Source organism: Phoenix dactylifera, unplaced genomic scaffold, assembly GCF_009389715.1.
Source record: "Phoenix dactylifera cultivar Barhee BC4 unplaced genomic scaffold, palm_55x_up_171113_PBpolish2nd_filt_p 000207F, whole genome shotgun sequence".
NCBI lineage: Eukaryota > Viridiplantae > Streptophyta > Magnoliopsida > Arecales > Arecaceae > Phoenix > Phoenix dactylifera.
This window is the reverse complement of record NW_024067723.1, coordinates 187,442-211,468: the sequence shown is the minus strand read 5'-3', so window position 1 is coordinate 211,468 and position 24,027 is coordinate 187,442. Positions and strand designations below refer to the sequence as shown.

The 24,027-nt window shown below is 37.8% G+C and overlaps 2 protein-coding genes and 1 non-coding gene across 3 annotated transcripts; 1 reads left to right on the top strand and 2 right to left on the bottom strand.

Moving 5' to 3' along the window:
- LOC103719054 lies at positions 1–7,053 on the bottom strand. Its single transcript, XM_008808120.4, has 6 exons — positions 6,454–7,053; positions 3,413–3,524; positions 3,111–3,282; positions 2,833–3,029; positions 2,582–2,720; positions 1–381 (listed from the first exon to the last, which is right to left on the bottom strand). Exons 1-5 carry the CDS (start codon positions 6,930–6,932, stop codon positions 2,598–2,600), a joined length of 1,083 nt encoding a protein of 360 aa, XP_008806342.1. The 5' UTR covers positions 6,933–7,053; the 3' UTR covers positions 1–381; positions 2,582–2,597.
- Positions 7,054–12,686: 5,633 nt separating this feature from the next.
- LOC103719065 (sodium/hydrogen exchanger 4) lies at positions 12,687–23,782 on the bottom strand. Its single transcript, XM_039117354.1, has 14 exons — positions 23,547–23,782; positions 20,531–20,649; positions 20,338–20,435; positions 19,091–19,150; positions 18,895–18,941; positions 18,607–18,801; positions 18,244–18,290; positions 18,089–18,155; positions 17,629–17,729; positions 15,756–15,860; positions 14,423–14,564; positions 14,205–14,267; positions 14,008–14,091; positions 12,687–13,260 (listed from the first exon to the last, which is right to left on the bottom strand). Exons 1-14 carry the CDS (start codon positions 23,715–23,717, stop codon positions 13,000–13,002), a joined length of 1,560 nt encoding a protein of 519 aa, XP_038973282.1. The 5' UTR covers positions 23,718–23,782; the 3' UTR covers positions 12,687–12,999.
- On the top strand, positions 17,281–17,400 carry LOC113463527. Its single transcript, XR_003387885.1, has one exon. It is a non-coding gene; the product is annotated as a U6atac minor spliceosomal RNA (small nuclear RNA).
- Positions 23,783–24,027: the final 245 nt, after the last annotated feature.

Here is a 24,027-nt window from a genome sequence, read left to right as displayed (position 1 = left end):
TGTGCTACCTGCATCACTCTCATATAAATGGTACTGATGCTCAAGGTGTTCTTGATAATACATCAGAGTGCAACTTGAACCTTTGCAAACAGAGCTGATCATTCCCAAAGTTGGTAATCATTTTTCCATTTCTTTTTCCTTCACATAGTCAACAACAGAAGCTATAGACTGATAATCTTCAACATGACTAGACTTGGATACTACGACATCAACTATCATCATTTTCTTACTGCTACCGAGTAAACTACATCTTGCCCATAAACAAACAATTTGTTAAACATAATAAAATACAACAATCAAAACACATTAAACAAAATAATCTTTTTTTCATCAGTATCTGTTACATTGTTAGATCGCCTAGATGCCACTGAAATTGCTCATCTGCACACAAAAGATGGAAGAAAAGCCTGTTATTTCTTTTATTTTTAGATATGCCAACCATACCAATTGAATTTATCTAAGAAGGATCTAACAGATGTATCATATCAACTAGGTGAAACTCAACCATACAATACAAACAAGAATGAAGCTGCTCAACCATGAAAGTTTAAAAAATTTAAAGCATTAATTTTAGTAAGAACAGATTTGTGCAATTGCACTTTTCATCATAAGCATAAATGATGAAAAATCCTAAGAATTAATCATTTCAATAAAGGTAACATATGTGAAATAGAGCTCCAATGAGAATATAATCGCATGTGGACTTGTTCTCACAAATTAACTGATTTGAGTAATTATATAAAGATTGATTCTGACAAAGTTGAAAACCAAACTCGCTAATTTTCCAAGACCAATAAAGGTGCTTAAAGAAAAGGGAAAAGAATAAGAAACAAGGAATGGACTACAGAGATAAACATGCAGAACTTGATCACTTATTCTTGGTGGCTGATATTATGGTTCTTGGGTCTAACTTTAGCCTCCAACTTAATGAATTAGAAGCAAAATTGGTGCAATATAAAGAATAGTGAACCAAGTGGCAACTCTAAGCCTCCAATTTATCAAGAAAAATAAGAACACTGGCACTTCATAACACAATCAATATATCAAATTTTCCATACTAAAGTTCAAGAAAACCATGTCATGGATATTATAGCCTATTATTCACATCAATGCTATGATAGGCAAATAATTACTAGCATCATCTAAATTGGAGATCACAATGTGCCTCTTGTTCGAACATGATATTTCCATCATTTATATATATATATATATATATATATATATATATATATATATATATATATATATATATATATATATATATATATATATATATGTATATAAACGATTTACCTTATATGATGCAAACTAGAATTTAGTATTATTTTCTCTCTCAATCTGTGACAGTGCAAAGAAACTTCTCCTAGTTGATTTTTTGGAACATGTTCAACGAAAGCATACTACGGCAGGAATTAATCTAGACTTTGTGACAAATTATAAAATCCAAGCCAGCTGCATAGCCTACCAAGCTTTTAAACATAATCTGATGTAGTCTGGCGTTCAGATGAGTTTTAATTAAACATTTGTTCCAAGAAGCTTTTATGCTCATTTCATTTTTCTCTTTTTTTATTTACTATATGCAATGTTCTAGTACCTTATGTTTGCTGCTCTTCTGGAAAAATAACTGAGTGGATGCATATCCATCAATGCTAAAATTGTGTTCACAATTCTGTGGAACTAGTTCTAGACTGCTTTGTGGATTAAAGAAAATAAGATTAGCTTGATTAGATTAAGGGTCTGAACTTGATTCTTGTTTCTTGAGGTTTAAGCCACTTAAGCAATATAAAGAGAGAAGTCATCCAATGATTTAGATATTATGGTGAAACTTTATGAAAAAAACAATATGTAATCCCTCTTACCTCACATCATATTTTTCCTTCACATTACCTTCCCTCTTACTCTAGTTCCTTTTTCTCTTTCACTTCAGAAAATGTCCAAACTCATTATTAAAACCATCAGAAGTCCTGATTTCATGACAATAGTTTCCAGGGTGGTCGGGCCATTAAACAAACAAGATAACTCTTCACAGGGCCTCCACTGGCGTCTCCAGACTCCGCAACGTTGCCGCCACGTCCCGGCTCGAAAATTTTAACCCAATTCCCTTTCAAAGCTTGCTTGGCGATGCGCTCTCTGATGGGCCTTCCCTGTTTCTTAGAATCGGCTAACCCATGTGCACGTGTCGTGCACATGGAACCTTTCCCCTCTTTGGCCTTCAAAGTTCTCATTTGAATATTTGCTACTACCATCAAGGTTTCTCAGAAATTCAAGAATTCCAAACATGATAATCTAGTCGAATTTTCACTTTTTAGAAATTGCTGAATTATATTTCCATCAAAAGAAAGCCCCTAATTGCAATGGCTTTTTCACCTATTTGAAACAAGTAAATTGATCTCTTTGATGTTCTGAAAGTTTTTCAGGTTCCCAGATGTCAAGCGTCAAACAGAACTAGACTGAAGAAAATTGATCTCATCACTATTTTCAACACATAAGCAAGTACGTGGTGCCAGGACAGAAAGCATTTAGCAAATCTAAATTTGGAGAAAATATGTGCATATCAGGCATAGAGTAAGGACTGTCTAACCAGTTAACGGCATGGGTTAGGATCGCTTGAACAAATGGTGCGACAACATCTCTGATATCCCCAAGGCTGAAAGGCTTTTGCATCCAAAAAGTTGTTGAAGTTTAGAATCACACAAAATCATCATTCCGTTCATGGGGTCCTAATACAAATTACATTAAACAAACAAACTATTAAAATTAAACCATGAGATATTGAATCTGGCTGGAGATCAAAAAAAGGCACAGAAAAATTACACAAAAGAAAAGACTAACCTCCAGCTGGTTATTTTTTATGTAATCCCAAACACGCCTCAAAGCCTCCGATTGAAGCATCTCGCTTTCTCCAGTTCCAAAAAAATTGGCCAGTGCATCAGAGATAACAACAGGATATTGATCAGCATCAGGTTCTGTTGCAGAAACCAATTCTGTAGTTGTAGCCTTCAACTTTTTAGACTCGGGACCTGGATCTCCTGCAAAAAAATGAAACAGATTTTAGTATTGTTCACCTGTGGCATATTTGTACGACACAAACCCAAAAGAAAATGCCTTACTTGTAGATTCAAGTGGTATTATATGCTTAGCTAACAGCTTATTCATCTTGAACATGTCAGTACAATCAGTCTCAAAAACCATACGGAGTTCATCATTGCATATGATCTTCCTCTTGTTATTAGGATCTTGAAGATTATTCTTACGGATATATGCCCACAGCTGCTTCACAATCTGAAACAAGATACACATGCTGTTTGATATTCTTAAACAAGTCCAAAATATTGACTATGGGTTTTCAAAAATGGAGCTCCGAAAAGACGAACATTTCAAAAGAAAATGTTCAGTCAGCAGAAAGAAGAACCTGAGTCCTTGCCATGGTTGGCTCACCAACGATGGCCTGCAGTTGAGGTGAAACACCGCAAACTTTACTTAGACCCCCTGGTCCACCTCTTCGTTTAACTCCAGCAGGAGCACTGAAACATAAATCATAAGTGTGAGTGAACACATCAACATCAGACAACTAGGCAATGCTATTGATGTCTTCACGAAAGCCTGTACTTTAAGTGCATAGTGGGTAAAAGGTATGCCTTTTTGTCGTTAGTAAATGAATAGCCTTTTGCCCATCTAACGTCTTTTGCCTTTTTGGGTACGAACAAGAGATTGAGACTGTGATAAATGAATAACCAATATCCTACTAATAAGAGTTCTTTTTTGATTGGCATGCTTAGGTATCTGTATTCATATCATTTTTTTATAATTCTGATTTTGGGGAATACCACTCAGGTACCTAGGACTTTGCATAAATGAATTAGTAAGCTGCATCCAGATTTTCTTACACCATATTTATTTTCTTTATCAATTCTCGTTCTTTCACCACCTCCCCCACCCCCCCCACTTTAAAAGAAGGAAGACAATGTAGTCAAATAAAATTATAAATGAAAGGTTTCTACCCAAGAGGGAGGGAGAGGCAAATGCAAGACGGAAACAAGCTCTTCTTTCAAGGTTCCTCAAACCAACACTTCATATCCAAATAAAAGAATGTGTCAACAAAAACAAAATGCTTTCACAGCTGAGCTTGTAACTGTTAAAACCCTTCGACTTATCTGGTTCATAACATATTTTCCTTAAAACCATCCCACCAATTGCAAAATAAATCAGTTTGCATGCTCTACATGGTAGTTAAAACTGATGCAGAAATCTTGGAGATTGAATTCAGTACACAGAGGTCACTAGCATGTAACATCCAGTCACCTATACCACAAAAATGTTCAAAGAAAAACAAAAGCCTTAACAGCCAGAGATTGACCCCACCATCCTACAGAGTTTGCAGTCATGGCTGTGACCCCACAGCCCAAAATTGCTTCTAAATAGTTTTAGGTAGCTTATCAACTTTGTAGTTGGTAAATGTGTGAACATGCCCCTCAACCATTCACATCCTAATAAGAATCTTTAACGATAGTTCGTCCTCAAGACAGTTCTTCCACCCTGAGTCATAATTTTTTGCATTCACACCATCAGTAGGGAGTCTTTATAGTCCATTAACCCGATCAGCATATTGCTTAACCACTACCTGTAGGGTGACAACATATTGGAGTGACAGCAAGGAGAAACTCTCGTTTTCAAAAGATTATGATAAGATATTGATCCTAATCTTTGTCTTTAATCTTCATTTTAAGCATCTAGACACAGACAAACACACACACAAAAAAAAGAGGAGTGTGAATAATTATAATCATGACCCCACTATTTACTTATAGAGAATTTACATTGGATGCTTAGTTTAATTTTGGACCACTAAAATGTTCCTTGTTAGAGACATGACATGCAAAATGCATAACTATTGTGGATCAGTAGGTTCGTTACAAAAGCCAAATCATACATGTCCTAAATTTTTAAGGCCAAGACAAAGTTTTCAAATGGCATAAATCTTTGCTAACAGAAGAAAAAGGACAAGGACATTTTTATGCACCTTTCCTGAATTTCCTTTGTTCAGCAAGAAGAGAACTTACACACTTTTTATCAATTGCTGATCTCAACAGGACTAGTTAATTTATTTAAGTCAACTTTGAAATTCTTTTTAGCTTAGAATTTCCGTCAGTCTAAAAGATTTGCCCAACATTTTTCTTTGTTCACCATCCTAAGACTTCTACCCTGAATTCTTTGGGCCATCCATTCTATTCTCCAATCCTTTGACACCATATGCTCCCACCTTTCTAAGCCCTCCTTTAATTTCCGTTGCATATATCATCCCAGTCCTCCAGTTTAATGACACCTAATTCTCTTGCAATGAAACTCATAAGATTTTCTGAATGTATGAAGTTTAATTTTGTTCAAGCTAATTTTAGCACACTTCTCCACATCACTTCCCAAAAACTCAATTCACAAATATGTCCCCGTTTTGTCGTATAACATCTACATGGACACACCAATCGATATCCTATTCATGTTGTTGACTTAAGAGATTTACCCTTAAGTTTCAGTTCCATATAATAACTTCAAGAGTACAAACCACTTTGTCCACCTTGCTTCAAATCAATTTTATGGACAGAAGTGGATCAACATGTCCCTTTTGCTCAATCATAGGTGAATACCAAGTCTAAATTTTTAAAACCTCATTTGTGTCACTGCATTTTATTCCCCACCTAACACAGTAGGGGAACTCAAAGCCACTGCAACTCCATTTGGAAGCACCAACTTCCAATGGCCATAACAGTCATCTGAAAACTATTATTGCACACGAGCTTCCAGCTCATTGTAGCGATTGGTGTTATCAAAATAGCATGTCTTACATCTAATCACTTCAATTTTCAGACAAACCTCTCTCCCACATTTTTCATTTATTGACAAACCACCCTCTCAGCCATCCCGTTTATTTTCACACTTCAAATTTTAAAAGAGTATAAATGCTCACCTAATCAAAGTGTTCATAAAGCAAATTCCAAGGGTACCAAATTTTAAGATGCAGCAAAAAACCTTTTTCTTCAACCAAACATGTGCGTAAACACTAGTCCATAAAGAAGATCATTTAATTATTCACAGTAAATCCAGATCCGTAGTTTAGTCCAGCAAATATTATTTTACATGCAGACATCCAAAATTTTACAACAACCAAATCTCTACTATTTCACCGCCTCCAGGTTCAGCAATTCCCAATTCAAAAAAAAATGCCCCTTTTCAAGACACAAAGTGTCAATCTTCCAAAATTCCACATTCCCCGCCCAAGATAACTCTACCCCACCAACCTATTTCCATCTCATCATCCGCATTAACATATTTTTTTTCCAAAAAACAAAAAAAACAAAAGGACGCAACTTTACTTTAGTCATTAAAAAGCACGCAACTTTCACACCAACCAAAACCCTAATTTCAAAATTGGGCAAGAAAGAAGCAAAAAGGAGCCACCTTTCTTTCTGGGCAGACGCGGCATGCTGCGGAGTGGCCGTTGCCGGCAGCGGCGGAGGCTGGTGGTGCTGCTGCTGTTCCTGGAGCTGCTGGTGCTGCTGCTGCCGGAGCTGCTGCTGGGATGCCGCCAAGGCCGGGGGTGGCGGCGGAGGGTAGCGGAAGGAGAGCTCTTGGTGGTGGAGGAGGTGGGAGAAGGGGGAGGAGGAGGCCGGGGGGAGGGGCTGGAATTGGGGGCGGGGGTGGTGCAGTGGGTGGGGCTGGGGGTGGAATTGATGGTAGGTTTGGAGGGCAAAACAGTCTTTGTGGGGACCGAGGAGCAGGTCGATCTGGTCGCGGATGAAGCCGGCCTTGTGGGAGAGGTCGAGGCCGAGTTTGGCCTCCAGCTCCCGGACGACGCCATTAATGGAGGCGATGGCGTTGGGGCCCGACTGCCTGAGGAGAGACTCCACGCAGCTCGCTATCTCCTGATCCGACACCATCGCCACCAAATAGCATCTAACGGGGATTTAACGGCAAACAAAAATTAAGAGAGAGAAAAAAAAAATCAAATCCTTCACCGTTCCCCTGCGCTCTCTCTCTCTCTCTCTCTTTCTCTCTCTCTCTGTCTCTGTCTCTGTCTCTCCCTTCTGTCGCTCTTAAATGGAATATATTGACGGAAATGCCCTCGACGGGTGCGGGCAATTACGGGGGAACATAACTGCAGTTCCGTCCCCCTAGGGCCACCGGGATCCGGCTACTCTACCGGTGAGATTACCTCAGTATCTAAACCGAGAAGCTCATGGATTTTATATTTTACTAGTGAATAAAAATGGGTCTTAGTTTGACTGTGCAACAGTTATATTCATCAAGGAAATAAAACAACTTTAACTCATGCAAGACATCACTTAAAGCTTTCAAGAAGTATACAGTAAAATAATAAAATCAATTTAGTATAGCAAAATCAGATTTTGAAGCAAAATTAAGAGCAAAATACTATGTATTGCATATGCAACCCCGTGATGCATGTATGATTATTTATTGCTCCATGTAATAATGAATATTTCTGGATGATTGCATATAGTTAAACGTTACAAAAGCAATTTAGATATGATCAAGTTTCATTTAATTCAAAATCATTCTTCATTTAGCTGTTCAATTACGACCATCCCTACATATGGATCCCAACTATCAAAGCAAGTCATTAAACATAACTAAGAATATATTGCAAGTAGATCCTATTATCTATTCTATCAATTAGAATGAGTGCCATTTATAGATTGTAGAAACAATTAAATAGAATTTCAAATTCAAACTTTTTAGTAATAAAAAATTAGATGTGTGCAAGCTAAAAGAAGCAGGTTTATCATAACAAACAAATCACAATTTATTTTAAAAATATAAAAAGTCTTTGCTTTGGACATTACAATTATAATTTATGTAGAAGGAGGGTATATGGGTTGATCCAAAAAAGATTCAAAGTTTGAATAATCGTGCATGATGAAACATCGTCAGCATTATACTTCCACAATTTTAACTCCAAAAACTTAAATATTTTATTGAATAAAAGCTGGTCTAATTAATAAGTAATGCCAAAAATACTTAGAAAAAAAATTCAAAAATGATCCTAGTCATAAAAATAATTAAAAAAACCATCTATAGAGTAATATAATTCATCCTACTCTATATTAGGAGTTCTATTAATTATTTCATAGGCTACATTAGCTAATTATCTCTTAGCTAACTTTTTTTCCATATGTGATAAAATGAGGCTCAAAGATAATTGCAGTAACCATTTCAAGCCATCTTTTTTAATATTTTGATTGGATATAAGAAGGTTTTTATAAACTAGGCCATTGTGTTTGCTCAGAAAGAGAAAAGAAAAAGGGTTGAATTTTATTAAAGCCTAAATATTTAATCACGGGGTGGTGACCAAACTCGAGAGGTTTTGGCACGGAGTGGGCGAGGGGTTGGGTGCCGGGTAGTTTTGACGTAAAAGGATGTCCCTTTCTTGATTTGTCGTTGTGGAAGGTGACGGCCGGTGATTCAGGGCCAAGCCAAAGAGGTGGGTGCCCATTTCTTGCTACATAACATTTAAAATTTATTTTAAGAGGACTCTCCTGAGGTGCATATATCCAAAAGCTAATGGAGCTACAAATTAAATGATTTTGTTTGTTGCTCATCATTCTAACAAAGTGATGTGGATGGATAATGTTTCTTAAGAGCTTCTCAGAATATATTATTTTTTGTTTTTTTTGAGATATATTCATGCTAGATTAGTGTGAATCACGTGGAAGGCTTATAGTCTACGTTAATATCCTCGATCTGCAGGTACTTTATGATGACGATGGATGTGAGAGTGCAACTGTGCAAAACTTGATGATGACTCTTCTACGTTCTCTTGGATTAACAACAACTACACCCATTCTTCTACCTGATGCCTTTTGTTTCTTTTTTTTTTTTTTTTTTTAAGGAAACAGCCTTCTCTTGTTATTAGATGCATGGAACATCGATCTATTTCAAATGAAATGAAGCGAAGCCTCTTTAGAAATCCAACTGCATTTTGGAACATACAGCATGCTCATAATTAATGCCAGATAGCAGAGATTGATGATACGTTTTTAGAGAAGGCCATAATTGCATAAATCCTGTTATGGTTATCAGTCAAGAGATCACTAAATATTAGTGTAAAAGTCCTTCTGTCCAATTTGAATTAGTTTAAATGACCAGGTTGAGGTACCCGGACTAGCTCTCCACATTGCATTCATATGTAAAATCCTTTTGTTAGTTCTTAACTAGTCTCGGCAGTGGTGGCACAGGAACCAATTCTAAGTTAGATGACTTGTAATACTTTGATTACAGGGGAGTCCCATGTAAAAATCCTTACGTCAATTTTTTGACGTAGACTCAGCACCCCGGCTGCCGAGACTAGTTCAAGGGTCGACACAAGGGTTTTTACATAGAACTCCCTATAAACCGTCAATATCCCTAAATTTTTACATGATCAGGTGCTGGTGATCATTCATCTCTTGGCTGGGTGCACGCGGGGAGCCATCAAGATCTCCACCCTCCTCCGCATCGAAATATAAGTTGTTTCAACTCATTATATATAGGGTTAGATTAGCTATTTAATAAAATAGTTGAGTGCAAATCTAAATTTTTGACCCATTTGATAAATAGGTCAGGCTCGGGTTGATAAATTTTTAATATATTTTGTATGAAATTTGACCCACATCTTGTCCACCCAATCCAATTGCCGTCTCTGCTGGACAAAGGCAAAATTTGAAGTATGTGATCATGAGACTCCGGATGATCTGATCCTCTAACAAAAGTGTTGGTAGAGTAGTAGTAGAAACTTGCCATGGCGAAGCCTATACTAAGGTTAAATTGTGAATAACCAAAGTTGGGATTATCTACTACTAAGTGATTGTTGATCTCCTATTTGATTTTAATGAGTCTAAAACAATTGAATATATTTTATATTGTACTAATAAATTCAAGTGAGTGTTTCAGAAAAAATACTTTTAAACTTGAAAGAATGCCTTGGAATATGGTTCAAGGAATTTAAGTAGAACTTTACTCATGTTTGGAACCATTAAAGCATCTGCCTTGCACTCGAGTCGACTTCCAAAATTCTCGAGTCAACGCTAGCACATGGTTACTGTCTGCACTTCCTCGAGCCGACTCCCAGATAACGTGAGTCAACTCTTACAGTAAAGACAGAGAGCAATTTTTCAAGTGCAGAGTGCGAGTCGACTCCAACTATTCACGAGTCGACTCTTACAGAAAAAAATAGAGAGGTAATTTTTAAAGCACGGTGCTCGAGTCGACTCCAACTCTTCGAGAGCCGACTTTACAGGAAAGTCAGAAAGCAAGTTTTCAAAATACAGTGCTTGAGTCGACTCCAACTGTTCATGAGCCGACTCTTACAGAAAAAACAGAGAACAAATTTTCAAGTTACAGTGCACGAGCCGACTCCTAGAAGTTTCGAGCCGTCTCCCTCAAATTGAAATTACAAAGTAATTTCTTCGGCACAATGGCCAAGTCGACTCCAACTATTCATGAGTCAACTCCTACAGGAAAAGGCCGAGAGCAATCTTGCACAGACTAGAATGCGAGCCGACTCCAGAATTCCTCGACCTATCTCCTGAAAATAGTTAGTAGTTCACATTTGAAAATGCCGTGGGCGAGCCGACTCCAGATTTCTTGAGTTGACTCTTACAAGATTTACAGATAGCCAATTTGTAAGAATCCGAACTCGAGTCGACTCCAGATTTTCACAAGGCATCTCTTGTTTCAGCCGAGCCGACTCCAAGATGGGCGAGTCGACTCCGATCCCAATGGATACTTTGTCAGGATACGCAGTTTTGTTAGAACGGTTCTTTTCTCCTCTCTAACGGCTAGTTTTCGAAGAGATAAGTTATAAAAAGTGGTTTTAAGTATTAACCACAAGAAGAGAAAAAATCCATTGAGAGCATTTAAGTCTATCAATCACCGAAGGAGAGTTAGAGCCATTCAAAGAGAAAAGAGGAGTTATTGCATCCCAAGCGATTTCTGAGCACTCCTCACATTAAAGGCTTATTGAAGTGATCCTCAACTACAAGCACATTCAAGAGAGGATCCAATAAAGGAGAAGCTAAGTTCTCCATCGATAAAATCTATTTGAGGGCTTCTTTCTTTACATTTTTGTCGATATTGCTATATCTGCTTATTTAGAAGCTTGTAATCTTTAAACCTTATTTCTTTATTATTTGTTACTTGATTCAATCTCGGGGTTAAGGTTTGTTGGTGAGTTAGAAAAAACCAACAGGATTGTTTGTGAGCCCAGAAAAACAAACAGAGAGGTTTTAGTCGGTGAGCCAGGAAAAACTGACCAAGTTCATTGTGATCCTGCGAAAACAACAAGTTGGGTTGTGAGCTTGTAAAACAACCGGGCTATAATCTTGAGATTATAGTGAACTCCCAAGAGAAGCTTGGGGAGTAGACGTAGGAGCAAGGGTTGGCTCCGAACCACTATAAAAACCTTGTGTTTGTGTTGTGATCTATCTTACTTACTTCTTTACTGCTTTCTTATAAATTACTCAATTACATTTGCTTAAAATCAAGAAAACTTTCATTAACCACATTAGATAAAATTTGAAGAACCCAGTTTTAATTAGAACCCAATTTCTTCCCTCTCCCTCTCTTGGGTTGTCTTCTGGGCAACATCTACAGCATGCAAAAACTCTTGCTCGAGGTATCAATAATACATCCCTAAATGCAAATCCTCGCCAAAATTAGTTATTTACCATTACAAGGGAAATGCTGGCCATTATCTACAATAGAATGAGTGTGGCTTGTATAATGTTTGCTAGCACTAATAATAGGAAAGAAAGTAAAATAAGTTATTTGATCACCCCACTGTTTACAGTATACATATTTGTTTTTTTTGAACAAAAATAAAATTTTTAGTTTAACACTTCAATTGGAGTCGCAATGAAATTGTCAAATAATGGTCTCTCATTTCTATTGCATGATAAAATTATAGTAGAGCAGTGGCCAAAATGATAACCACTGTATAAATGCCATTTATTCAGAAAAACACCATTCGAACAGCTGCTGCAATGTTATATTGGCCGTAATTAACAAACCCTGTTCTCATGCAATTTATAAAGACAGGAGTTAGGTTGCAGTGCTTGAACTATTCATTTCTTACAGCCCTCTACTGGCCTCGGAGTTCTTCTGGTTTCAGGTCTCTGGACTCTATTATCAAAAGATAAAAGAGGATTAAAAGTAAATAAAAGATGTCAAGATAAGCCTGCTGCATCCATTGCCCATGTTGCACCACGTAATAGAAGGCATAGCTCTCCTTGATGTAAGTCAACAATCTAATATGCTCCCCAAGACCTGTTAATATTCTGTGGCTGATGTTCATATCCTGACCATTTCTGAATCACAAAAAAGGGAAAACCAAGCAAACAAATACCCATTCATGTCCAAGATTATGCTGAAGAAGCTCACTGGATAAATCCATGCATAGGATCCTTCCTGTGAACAAATAAATTACTAAACGGTACAAGCAATATGTATCTTCAGCTCATCGTAAAGCACATTTACATGAAAATCATGATGTATGATATAGTGCTTTTCTACTTGATAAATCAACCTCCAAACAAGAGAGACGTCCCATGTTGCTGTTGACTGCAGAACGTGACAGGTTCATAAGGTATCTATTATCTAAAGACAAGCATATGTACATAAAGCAAGCATATATTCAAAGCAAGGTTCACACTACCGGTACCGGACTCCGTACCGGTGCCACACTAGCATAGTATCGATACAGTACGGTAGGAGATTTTTTTTGCATTTCGAGGGTCGGTACGCTACCTGTACCGGTACCAGTACTGAACCGGTGTAGTACAATATGTCCAGTACAGTCTGATACGGTATACTACAGCATACCATGGTTCAAAGTGCTGCAACTTTGTACCACTAATTTCGGTCATGATCTAGGCCAAAACATGCCGCATTGCCTTGTATGGTAGTCCAGAACTTGAACCAAGGGATTTACAACTTTATTTAGTCGATAGGTTAAAATGGTCCGCCAAAAACTGGCCTCATGTACTCGTCATCAAACCTCCTCCAGTAGGCATGTATGGTGTGGACTGGCCTTGCAAGCATCAGCGATAAACTGCTCTTGGCTTGGAGAATAGCAGTGGCAGCAGAACCATCAAGTGAGAGCAAGGGGAAGGTGACATCATTATTTGCGGAGTCGTCGTGTGGCTGGTTATTTTCTCGTGCATGATGAGGTAGCAGTATGCTTATGAGTGGTTTTGTTACACAACCAAACACCTGCAAGGCACGCAGCACTTTAACTATATGATCTATGACAAAAACGAATAAAAAAAAAAGAAGATGCCAATAAAACCAAAATCAAGTTGTCTATGGAAAACATGCTGCTATCAGGGAGACCAGCTAAAATTAGCCATTTGTAAACACCGGTTTACCACAGGAGGCTGGTGCTGCCTTCATAAGCTCATGACAGTCAGAACTCGGCAATCACTGAACTTTCAGTTCAGTTCCCTAAACAAACACTGGTTCTCGGTCCACTCCATGACATGAATTTGAGCAGCTAAAAATGATCCTTCAAGGCATCATTCAGGAAGACTTGCATGGCTATTTTGTTTTGCTTAATCAATGCCTTCAGGCTTGATTTCAATCAAAGAAAAAGAATAGATAAATGGGGCCAGCTTGTCTGCTAAAGCCAGGTATGGTGCAAGGAAAAACAGGATTTAGAACAACCGACATGCACCTGACTTCACGCAACAAGCTCTCAAATGTAGGAAAGCAGCTTCGCTATGTTTAAGGATGAATGAAGATGGCGGGAAAACTTGCATGGCAGTCAGGATGGAAACCATCAAGGGGGAAAAAAGGTTTAAGCTGACAGAGGTATTATCCCCTGAAAGAATATAATACGAGGCAGATTTGGTGCGGACAGCAAAACAGTTGGGATAATATTTATCGGTTATTTTTATGATCATTATAGACGTTACATTTCATGTATGGAAAAAAGAGACATTTTTGCTATCTTTAACATACCAGAGTGCTGAAAAGTACGACTACGACGGTGCTGGTGATCATTGTTGCATGAACAGGATCCCATGTAACACCATAAACAGTGAACTGTGGAATGACGGAGTAAATAGATAAATTGTTAGCACAAAAACACATTACTGAAATATGTTTGTATCATGTTTAAAGATATCACATTGTAATGCCTAATCAACGGCAACCACCTGACTAAATGCCAGTGCAACAGAAACAGCTCCCCTCATTAGACCAGCCCACCAGATTATAACCTGCTAACATGCAAAATGTTGCAACAAATGGCATCGTAAGAATGAATAAGGTTAGTTTTACAGCAAAGATGAACAGATATTAGCTAATTCATCATTTCCAGGTGGCCTGGAAACTGATACAACAGATGGAAAATAAAGGCCAGAGGAGATGCAACCTGGTGCTTGAACGTAATTAATGACCCTTCAGAACTTGAGCTCATATGGTTGAATAAAGCATAGAGAGGAAATACAAAAGCAGCACGCCCCAGCATAACGAGAAACAAGATGATGCTATAGATGCCGAAGGATGTCTTCCAGCTGCCAAAATAACATAATTCTTCTGACTGAACAATGCAAAATAATTTACTTCAAGAGCTTTACGTCCGAGGTGGTAAATAGCTTGAATCTTTTGTATACAATTCTGAAGATAAATAGCTAGTTTCACAAGAAACAAGTCAGATATAAAGCAGAATTACATTTGCTGGTAATGAGTGATGTTATAAAAGGTTGTCCAGCAACCGACAAACAAATTTGAAGAGCAAATGGGAGATGCCGGTATTGAAATATAGACCAGTTCAAATTAGTAAACCAATATGATCTTAAGTATAATGCATGAGGCTGACCCAAGTTGTTATCTACTTTCACTAGGAAGCGGCCAGAGTAGTGAAAGCCCATCTGGCTAAACATCAGCTAATCAGTCAGTTGTGATCATGCCGCATGACATGCTTACATTGCAGGTTTAAATATCCTGCATTTATCCTTGGTTGTGCCTCATAACCATTTAAGGAGAAATAATCTATATAAAAGTAGCAAAAGAACAGACTTAGAGCATTTCTCTTAAAAAAAAGATTTTAAACAGATAAAATGAATATTGGGAAAAGGCAGCGATTTCTCAATGTGATTTCTCAATGTACATTCTCAAATATAATTCCTGTGTGCGCTTCCATAACAACAATGTTAGAAAAGATCAGGATCTCTAGTTTGAATGAATTTGTCCACTTTTCTCGTTTAAAAAAGATGTGGAGGTTGCATGTCTATGTCAACTGGGTAGTATAGTTATGCCTCGGTAGTTCAGTTATGCCAGTTTGTTTTTCTTTGCTTCGTTACCTATTCCCATAAATTCCAAACATATTTGAAAAAGAGTACAATGGTTTTAAGAATGAATGGCCATCAATGGATTAATTAATATGATATGGAAGTCCGCAAGGCACTGATAAAATAGAGATATTTGGGAATGCCAAATCATAGTTTAAGCTTCCTCTAAGACATGTTTGACAATTGACTAGTGCAATACAGCTCAGTTTGTTGACAAGTATATCAGCAATATCAAAGCTGTTTGACCAAACACAATGTTCTAATGGAGGAAAAAAGCAAAAAGGAGTCATCTCTAGCAGTTGCATGTTAAGGGCTTAATGGCATGTCTCATTATGGAAGAGAATTCATCTGACAGACAATCTCTCATTAGTGCTATCAAGACATCTGATATAAATTATGTAGCTAACCAGTAACCACCTTGTCTTGGTCGTCTTCCACTTCTCAATGTCGAGGGCATCCATCCCCACATAAAGAAAAATGAATGTTTCTGCCATGAATGATAATGTCGCAAAAATATGCCTGCTAAAAACAATAAGACAAATATTGAAGAGAAAATAATACTTCCAACAAGCACACACTGTACATTACATATTTTGAAGGCATAAGAGGTATTATGAATCTCCTAAAAAGCACAAGCCTTACTTCACATATTACCAAAAGCCCTTGCAAAATCAAAAGTTAAATTAGCTATGAACAATCTTAGACCACAACTAAAGCTGATGAATGTCATATAAATCTAACAACTAATTAACAAATCAACTGAACAGATGCTATTATCATAACATGTATTAAGATCTTAAAGGCATACAATAAGTCATTTTGTATGTTAAATCTCACTAACCACCCTCTTCATAATCTATGATATATTATGCAGAATCTTTTGATATTTTGTGGGTTTGAGTGGAGTTTAGATGCAAAGGCAAAGGCATCGGGCAAGGCTTCACTGCATTTTGCTACCATTCATTACATTATCTGCAGAATTCAAGTTGGCATTTGTTTGCAGGTCATAAATCTTGTAGTGAAGAAGCTAGTTGTTGTATGGGTCCTATGCTTTATTTTTGGTACAAATCTTCCTCCAAAATACCACAGGTATTGAAACTCATTACTCCAATCACCAATAAATATTTGCTGAGGCAATCAAGATATGTTATAGTGGTTCCTCAAAGTGTTTCAAAATTCAGTAATCTGATCTTCATAGTCAAGCTTAATGGTCATTGTTGCGGGGACGGATGCTTTGGCCGGAGCCTCACGCAACAGTTAGCCCACATTAAGCTAGCAGAGAAAGAGGACTGCGTTCCTCCCGAGGTATTGTCCGCTTTGGGCGCTCCGGTCCGCAAGTCCAGCGCAGACGGGGGGAGACTGGTGCCCTCACGGTTTTGTCCCACAAAAGGGCCCTCGAGAGGAAAGGATTTCCACCCCCCATTTAAGGCACAGAACCTTTCCGCTACTAGCCGATGTGGGACTAAATTCAAGGCCCCCTCCCCCTCCACAACATAGCCGCCCAGCGGGAAGGTTCTGTGCCAGTTTAACCCAGCTTTACCAGCCCCCCAGGCAACCTGAGGGGTAGTCAATGGAGAGAGGAGGTGGGCCCTCCTTCTAGCGCCATCTGTTGCGGGGACGGAGGCTTTGGCTGGAGCCTCACGCAATAGTTAGCCCACATTAAGCTAGCAGAGAAAGTGGACTGCGTTCCTCCCGAGGTATTATCCGCTTTGGGCGCTCCGGCCCGCGCGTCCAACGCAGACGGGGGGAGACTGGTGCCCTCACGGTTTTGTCCCACAAAAGGGCCCTCGAGAGGAAAGGATTTCCACCCCCTATTTAAAGCACAGAACCTTTCCGCTACTAGCCGATGTAGGACTAAATTCAAGGCCCCTCCCCCTCCACAACAGTCATTAATTTACAAGATATTGAATCTTCCAGACTAAATTTTTTGAGGACATCTTTTTTCCCCAAGTGGAGAGATGCTTGGCATCTTCCCTGACAGTGACAGAAACAACCTTCAGGCTTCCCGTTATACATATGCAGTTAAGGCTACCGCTTCAGCAGATCTTACCCAATTTGTGGCTATATCCAGTCAAGATATTATAATCGAGCAATTTAAAATTTATTAGCTAGCGAATCAGCAAAATCAGATTAAAATGGTGATACAGTCTAATCAATCAGAAATTACAGAATGAGATGTCTCACACATGTGAAATAACTGAAGAACCTTTATTTGTAATTGAAAATATAAGAATTCCAGTACCAGTACATTCTAAACCATCTCCATGGATAGATCATCAAAAATTACCTAGTTGTGGTTCTTGAGTTATCCCTAACATTATGCTGTGCATAATGTGACATGACAATCCCACACAAAAAAACTGTCAGGATCCCACTCAACTGTAACAACTGCACAAGAAAATGAATATATGAGTTATATATGCCATGCATAGTTCATATTACAATCAGATAATAGGCAAAATCACACACATATCAGCCCAGAAAAGTTTTGAATAGGTGCAATTTAACATAATGGGAAGAGCTTTTTATGCTAAGCTCCACTTGCGTTAAAACTATAATACCGATAAAGAGAGCACAACAGGGGGGTCATCTTCCTACAAGTAAACGGAATTCCTACCATTTATTGAAAATCATACAAGTTATGAGCATATCAACCAAAAACAGGAAGCAACTTTTTTTTCTTTTGAGTAGAAGTAAAGCGACAATTTAAAGCAAGCAAAACCAGAGAATATTGTTTCCATCCTCACCTCTGCCAGCATGTAGGACAGATATGCCATCAGGACCATCAAAGCTATTTCACGATCAGTTGAATGCCTGTAAAATAAGAACGTCATCATAGAAGATCGATCAAATAATACAATGCAAGTTTGTCTTTTCCGTTGGGTTATCTTAAATCACTTACCTACCAAAATATGGGGTCTTAAGAGCATAAGCAGTCAAAAGCCCAGTCTGGAAGAAGACAGCAAACAATGAAAATGAACCCAAAAGTGCACAAATAATTCGAGCTCAAGAATTTCAAATTAAATAAAAAAAGAAATAAAGAAAAATCCTTAATCAACATGCTGTTATGCAATAAGGCAAGAGCCAAAATGCTATGCTGCATGGTTGCAAGTACTGGGGGGAAAATATATGACATGATTTGCACCTGAAAAAGTTCAAGGACTAAAGAATATATTGTCATTTTAAAAAAAAAAAATATTTCAGCATGCTATTAGATATCTAAATTTTAAAAGATCACACATTAAGTGAAAAAAATGAATCTTACAGCAATGCCCAGGATAGTGCTTGTTGAAAATAAGTACAGAAAATCTCCAATAACATGAACTGCTGCCCAGCCTTCTAATTTATAGACAGCCATATTTTGGATTGCATTAAAGAGAACAACAGATGTAGCATCATTTACAACTCCTTCCCCAAAAACCAGGCTATACAGACGAGGGTTCTCATCTTGATGAAGAACCTACACTTAAAATACCAGAAGTTCAGGATATCTCTACAATAGCTAGTCAGCGATTTAGAGAAAAGCTGGAAGATAATGCAAAATCTAACCAACCCGCAATGTACAGACAGTATCTGTTGAAGCAAATATTGTTCCAAGAGCTGGATAAAAATATAAGAGCATAAGATTAAGCTAGCATAATTCCATAAGCTCGATAACAACAAAAGAACATCAATCACATTTAAAGACTAATCTCCTTGATGTAATTGCATGACAAATATATCAAATCAGACAGAGAGAGTAACCAAACCTAGATAATCCCGTGCACTTAGACCATTGAAACCAATCTTTGGAAAAAGCCACCAGCTCCCTAATTCAACAAGCAACACATCAATCAGGAGAGGACTTTACAAAACATACATAATACATATCAGCAAGAAGGGCTTGATCCTAAGGTCAGAAAGACAGAAACAGAATTAGATTACTAAAACACCTTTAAGTCCATGAAAACCAGAAGAAAGAATAGCGCACAGATACATGAACAAGAGTTACCAACCTCACTTATTCAGATGCATGACAAAAACAACCGATAGGTAAGAACAAAAATAACCATTTATATGTAACAGCTTGATATGGTCAAAAGCTTTCTCATATCTGCTTTCTACATTTAACTGGGGATTGTGACTATTTTACATTGTCGTAGATCAACTAACAGGGTTTTGCAAAAAGAATAAAATACACATGCAAATTAGTATGAGTCTATAGACATTTCTTAGGATGCCCTGACATTTGACCTTACTTGATCAAAGGTTCCCAATCCACATCTCCAACCTCCCTTCATTTACCATTTACTGCAAGCAGGAGGCAACTATCACGTATAATAATTTCTCAAACCATGCACAAGGGAGGCCTGTTAAGAGAATAAGAACTTAGACAACGATATGAAACATACTGAGTATACAAAAAGCTAAGATGCAGTCATACATGAATCTCCATATAAGAACGGAGCAAAGAAATCAATCCAATAGATATCAAGCAAAGGGCTATCAATTGGTAGAAGCAAATGTGAACACAAGAAGACAAGGCTATCCTCAACTGGAGAGAAGCATCCTCATTAACACTTAATATTGAGAAAGCCATGCTACCAATAGACTTATAAAGCTTGACTAAATCAATTGCTCAAGGTGTTGTTTTGCAAACCCTCTTGCATAAAATAGGGAAGGAGGCTATCAACCACATGAAGAAACAGCAGCTTAAGTACTTGTTTATCCAGACTTTTTCTTTTTCTTTTTTTCTATCGGAAATTCTAGATTACCATTATTATCGCATTTGTGGTCTCATCTATAGTAGTATGTGTCTATATCGGGCATCATAGAGATATTTTCCTAGGCATCCCAATGGTTAATATAAAAAATAAAATACATGTTTATCTGGTACTTGCAAGCATGTCTTGAGAACTCATCTAGCATATCTGTTTTAATAAGTAATAATCCATAACGAGCCTAGTCTTTCAAGCAATCAGTAACAGAATTCAATCATTTGAGATGTGAAAATTACCAGCTGATATGATGGCAAACGATATGAAAACACCAACTACTCCAAAAAACATTATGTTCAGAAAGTTATGAAAGAACTGTTTCTTCTTAACCTGAAATCTGGAGTGAGGAATGTCAGTTTTATGGAGTCAGTAAAACACCTAGTATAATTACGTTACCAAATTATGAGCACAATATAAAGTTGATGGTCTTACCCAGCATTGAAAATTATTGGTGGAAGAAGATATATAAAGAATAATTCCTCATCAAATCTTAGAATGTGAGAACTTCTGCCTTTGCTTGAAAACAATATAATAGTTCCAATGCTGCATCCCTATATAGACAAAAGTAACGTACGCCATTTTAAGTAAGAAATATTATCAAAAAAATTCAAATATAAAATTACATCCAACATTTGGATGAAATAAGAAGGATAACTGTGTCTCAAATAAACATGAAGATCAGGTAACGCTTTCACCAAAGTCTCCCATCCATGCTGCAATCGCTGGTAAAAATAGCCTAATGCTTGTTTGTCAGTTCTAAAACAGAAAAACATCACGAATGCATCCTCTAACACTGAATTAAAGCCATCTCCTGGCTTCTAGCGTTCTCTCATTTTCTCTCTCTAGAATTTCTTAACTGTCTTAAAATTTCAAGCACTGCTGGCGAATTTTCTGCTGACATTAATGTGACTTACCCTCTAGAAAGGGCATCTGTTCAGATACTGAGCAATATCCCCCTTTACCTGCAAAATGCTGGGTTCAGCTTCCCCCCTAATAAACCAATCAGCCAACCCACAGCTATTACTGATGAGAATACAGTAGCGTTTCTGCTCCATGTTGCCAAACAACATTGCCCTTGATGAGGAATAGTTCAGATATTGAATACATTGTTGATATTTATAGTCCAAGCACTAAGGTAGAGCCTCCTGAGAAAATGTGATTCAGACTTACTTGGTGAGCAGCTTGGATCCATTCCCATGATGTCAGGATTTTATTTCAAAATTGCTACTCTGAAAAGGCAACATGTGAACCCATTTAACAGTTTCAGTTTGGTTCTTAAAACAGAATTAGAAGCAGCTTTGTTTTAGCTCAATTTAAGTTTCATATTAAGGAACCCCATGTTTTGGATCTCTGGGTGTTGACTCTTGGGTTTCCTTCAGCAATATAAACAGACTGCACATCTCTAGACTTCCGAAAGTACTATTTGGTGGGATGGAATGCTACAGACCTTTCTGCCCATATTTATAGCTCTTCTTAGCTATCACTGTTTTTATGATAATTTTACAGTGTCATATCTAGTTCTGCAACCAATAGCTTCGACACATGAACAATGAAGAACTATAGGAATTATAACAATATATATATATCAACAAAGTGACTTCAAGAATCCAACAAGATGGGCACTGTGAGAACTAAATAATAAAAAATCAAAATTGTGCAGGGCTAGTTTCTGAATAGAAATCTTCATTTAGCGAGTTATGAAAGAAAACAACAATACTAGGAATCATAAAGTTTCTCCTCTGTGCCAAGATGAACTTAAGGTCAAAGCCACAAAATCAACAATCTTAACGATTGTAAAAATAAACCAAATGTAGCTTCAGGTCAGGCTACGAGCATTTCACATGCAGCACCAAAAACATGGTTGAGTTTGATGCCATCTCCACACCTTCCATTGTCTTCAATCATATCAATGTTCAGAAGCTTCCAATTCAAGCTTCCCTAACTCACCTACATAGAAAATGAGTTGCTTTCCTCATAATTCCTGATGTAAAGGCTCATGCACTCCACTGAATTTTCTAAATAGCCCTAGATTCTCACTTATTTGATGCTGAAAGCAATAGGTCTTGAAATTACATGAAATATTTTGTGCTATCATCTCTCCCTGTTCCATATGTATGATTTCCCTGGTAGAATTTGAGAAAACGTTATCCAATATCCTTTTCTATGTAGATCCTTAGCAGCCTAACAATTGTAGCATAATTACCCAATTGTAATTCATGGCTCTCTTCATCAGGCCCCTGATTTTTTTATTATTATTATCACTAAGCATCAAAAGCAACTGGGAAAAAACAACAGCTCGTAAAGAAGCATATACTTGTATGGGTCATCATTATTTTGTCACATTTCTTTAACATTCTCTGGCCCACAAAAGTACTTGAGAGGTTAAAAGAAAGAAACTTCCTTGGCTTAGTCATCTAAACACATTCCCCAGCTGAAGTTAGAATTAATGACAAGCAATCGTTCCGAGTTACATGAGCAGGTAAACACAATCGCCAATTGATGACCGCCAATATGAAGTCATACTGAACACTGTCCAATTCACATTAACAATCCTTACATTTTCTCTACTGGAATAGCAATCATCAAGCCCAAAAGAGAACCCCTTTGAACCTTTACTCCCTTTTGCATCAAAACAAGAACTTTTATTCTCTAACTTAAAAACAGAGGCCTTTGTTCTAACTAGAAAAACAAGAAGTGTCCATGACGAGAGATTAGACATTTACCTCTCGCACTTGAACCAAACTCACAAAATCAAGTACAAGTCTAGCAATCATGTCCGACTACCACTTTTCATTTACTGGAAGCCCTTAAAGTTTTAAACATATCATATTCTTCTACAAAACAAAATCATAGATGACAGCAGTTTTGTCAGATCAAGGATAAAGTTGATACAATGCATTCAAGCCTAACTTTTTTTAAGAAAAAAGAGGGAAAAAAGACACAATATTTTGGAGTATATGATCTCATACAAGGGTTGAAACACTGATACTCGCACCGTATTGGGATCAATAAAGAATGGTACTGATATGTGACCTTCTGCGCTCAGACAAGGAATAGTATTGGGTCCCGGCACAGCAAATGTGACACCAACTACCATGCGTTGAAACAATATGCAAGTGGCGTTGCCCGACACAGATTATGAACTGGCACTTCAACCCTTGATCTCATACGAACCTAAATATCCTATACAAAAATCTTCTTCAATAAAGTAAAACAGCAGTTTCCGGCATTTCAGTGGGTCTAAATGTTTAAAAGAAAACATTCAATCGAACCCATTGTCAGATATCAATGATTCATGAATGAAAAACACTAAGCATCATTTAAGAACAAGTGCTGGCCTCTTTCTTTCCTTATTTCGATCAAAAAAACTCTTTTTTTCCACTCTTTCATCTGTTCAATCACACTTCGCATCATATAGTGGGTACTCGGTGTTGGAATCAAGGCTTACGATTAGCATGGCTGTGATGGACTCGTTAACCCATCGATTCTCTCCGAGAAAGTGCCCGACAACGATGCAGAGGCAGAGCACGGCGGCGTACACCGAGATTGAGACGACGCTTTCGTGATCGGTGTCACTGGAGAAGATCATGGCGGCGGAGAGGATATCAAACAATGCCATTTTCGAGATCGAAATCCGACCATATACTTCTTCTATTGATTGGCACCGACCGGGGCTAGGGTTTCTTCTCGAGGGGTCGACTGAAAAGGACGGCCGAGAGTTTTGGCGGGGAGGGGAAGAGGTTTTGGGTTCTAGCCTTCTAGGCACGACGGCAGCGCCGAAGGTGGGTGCCACGTTTCATTGTTCTTATGAGATGGCTCCTCTCTGAAAAGCCACGTGGCGGAGATTTACGTGAGATGATGGTATTTGCTGATTTGGCGGACTCTGATTGGCTTTTCGAGGCATGCATTAACTACTGAACTGACAGTTT

What these genes read in the sequence shown, in the direction of transcription:
- LOC103719054 (XM_008808120.4), bottom strand. Translation starts at nt 6,932, where the DNA reads ATGGTGTCGGATCAGGAGATAGCGAGCTGCGTGGAGTCTCTCCTCAGG. An exon ending in GCGTCTGCCCAGAAAGAAAG is followed by an intron (nt 3,525 to 6,453) that starts GTGGCTCCTTTT and finishes TTTATGTTTCAG; the next exon opens with TGCTCCTGCTGGAGTTAAAC. An exon ending in CAACCATGGCAAGGACTCAG is followed by an intron (nt 3,283 to 3,412) that starts GTTCTTCTTTCT and finishes ATCTTGTTTCAG; the next exon opens with ATTGTGAAGCAGCTGTGGGC.
- LOC103719065 (XM_039117354.1), bottom strand. Translation starts at nt 23,717, where the DNA reads ATGGCATTGTTTGATATCCTCTCCGCCGCCATGATCTTCTCCAGTGAC. An exon ending in AAGTGCACGGGATTATCTAG is followed by an intron (nt 18,942 to 19,090) that starts GTTTGGTTACTC and finishes ATTTTTATCCAG; the next exon opens with CTCTTGGAACAATATTTGCT. An exon ending in TAATTACGTTCAAGCACCAG is followed by an intron (nt 14,268 to 14,422) that starts GTTGCATCTCCT and finishes GCATGTTAGCAG; the next exon opens with GTTATAATCTGGTGGGCTGG.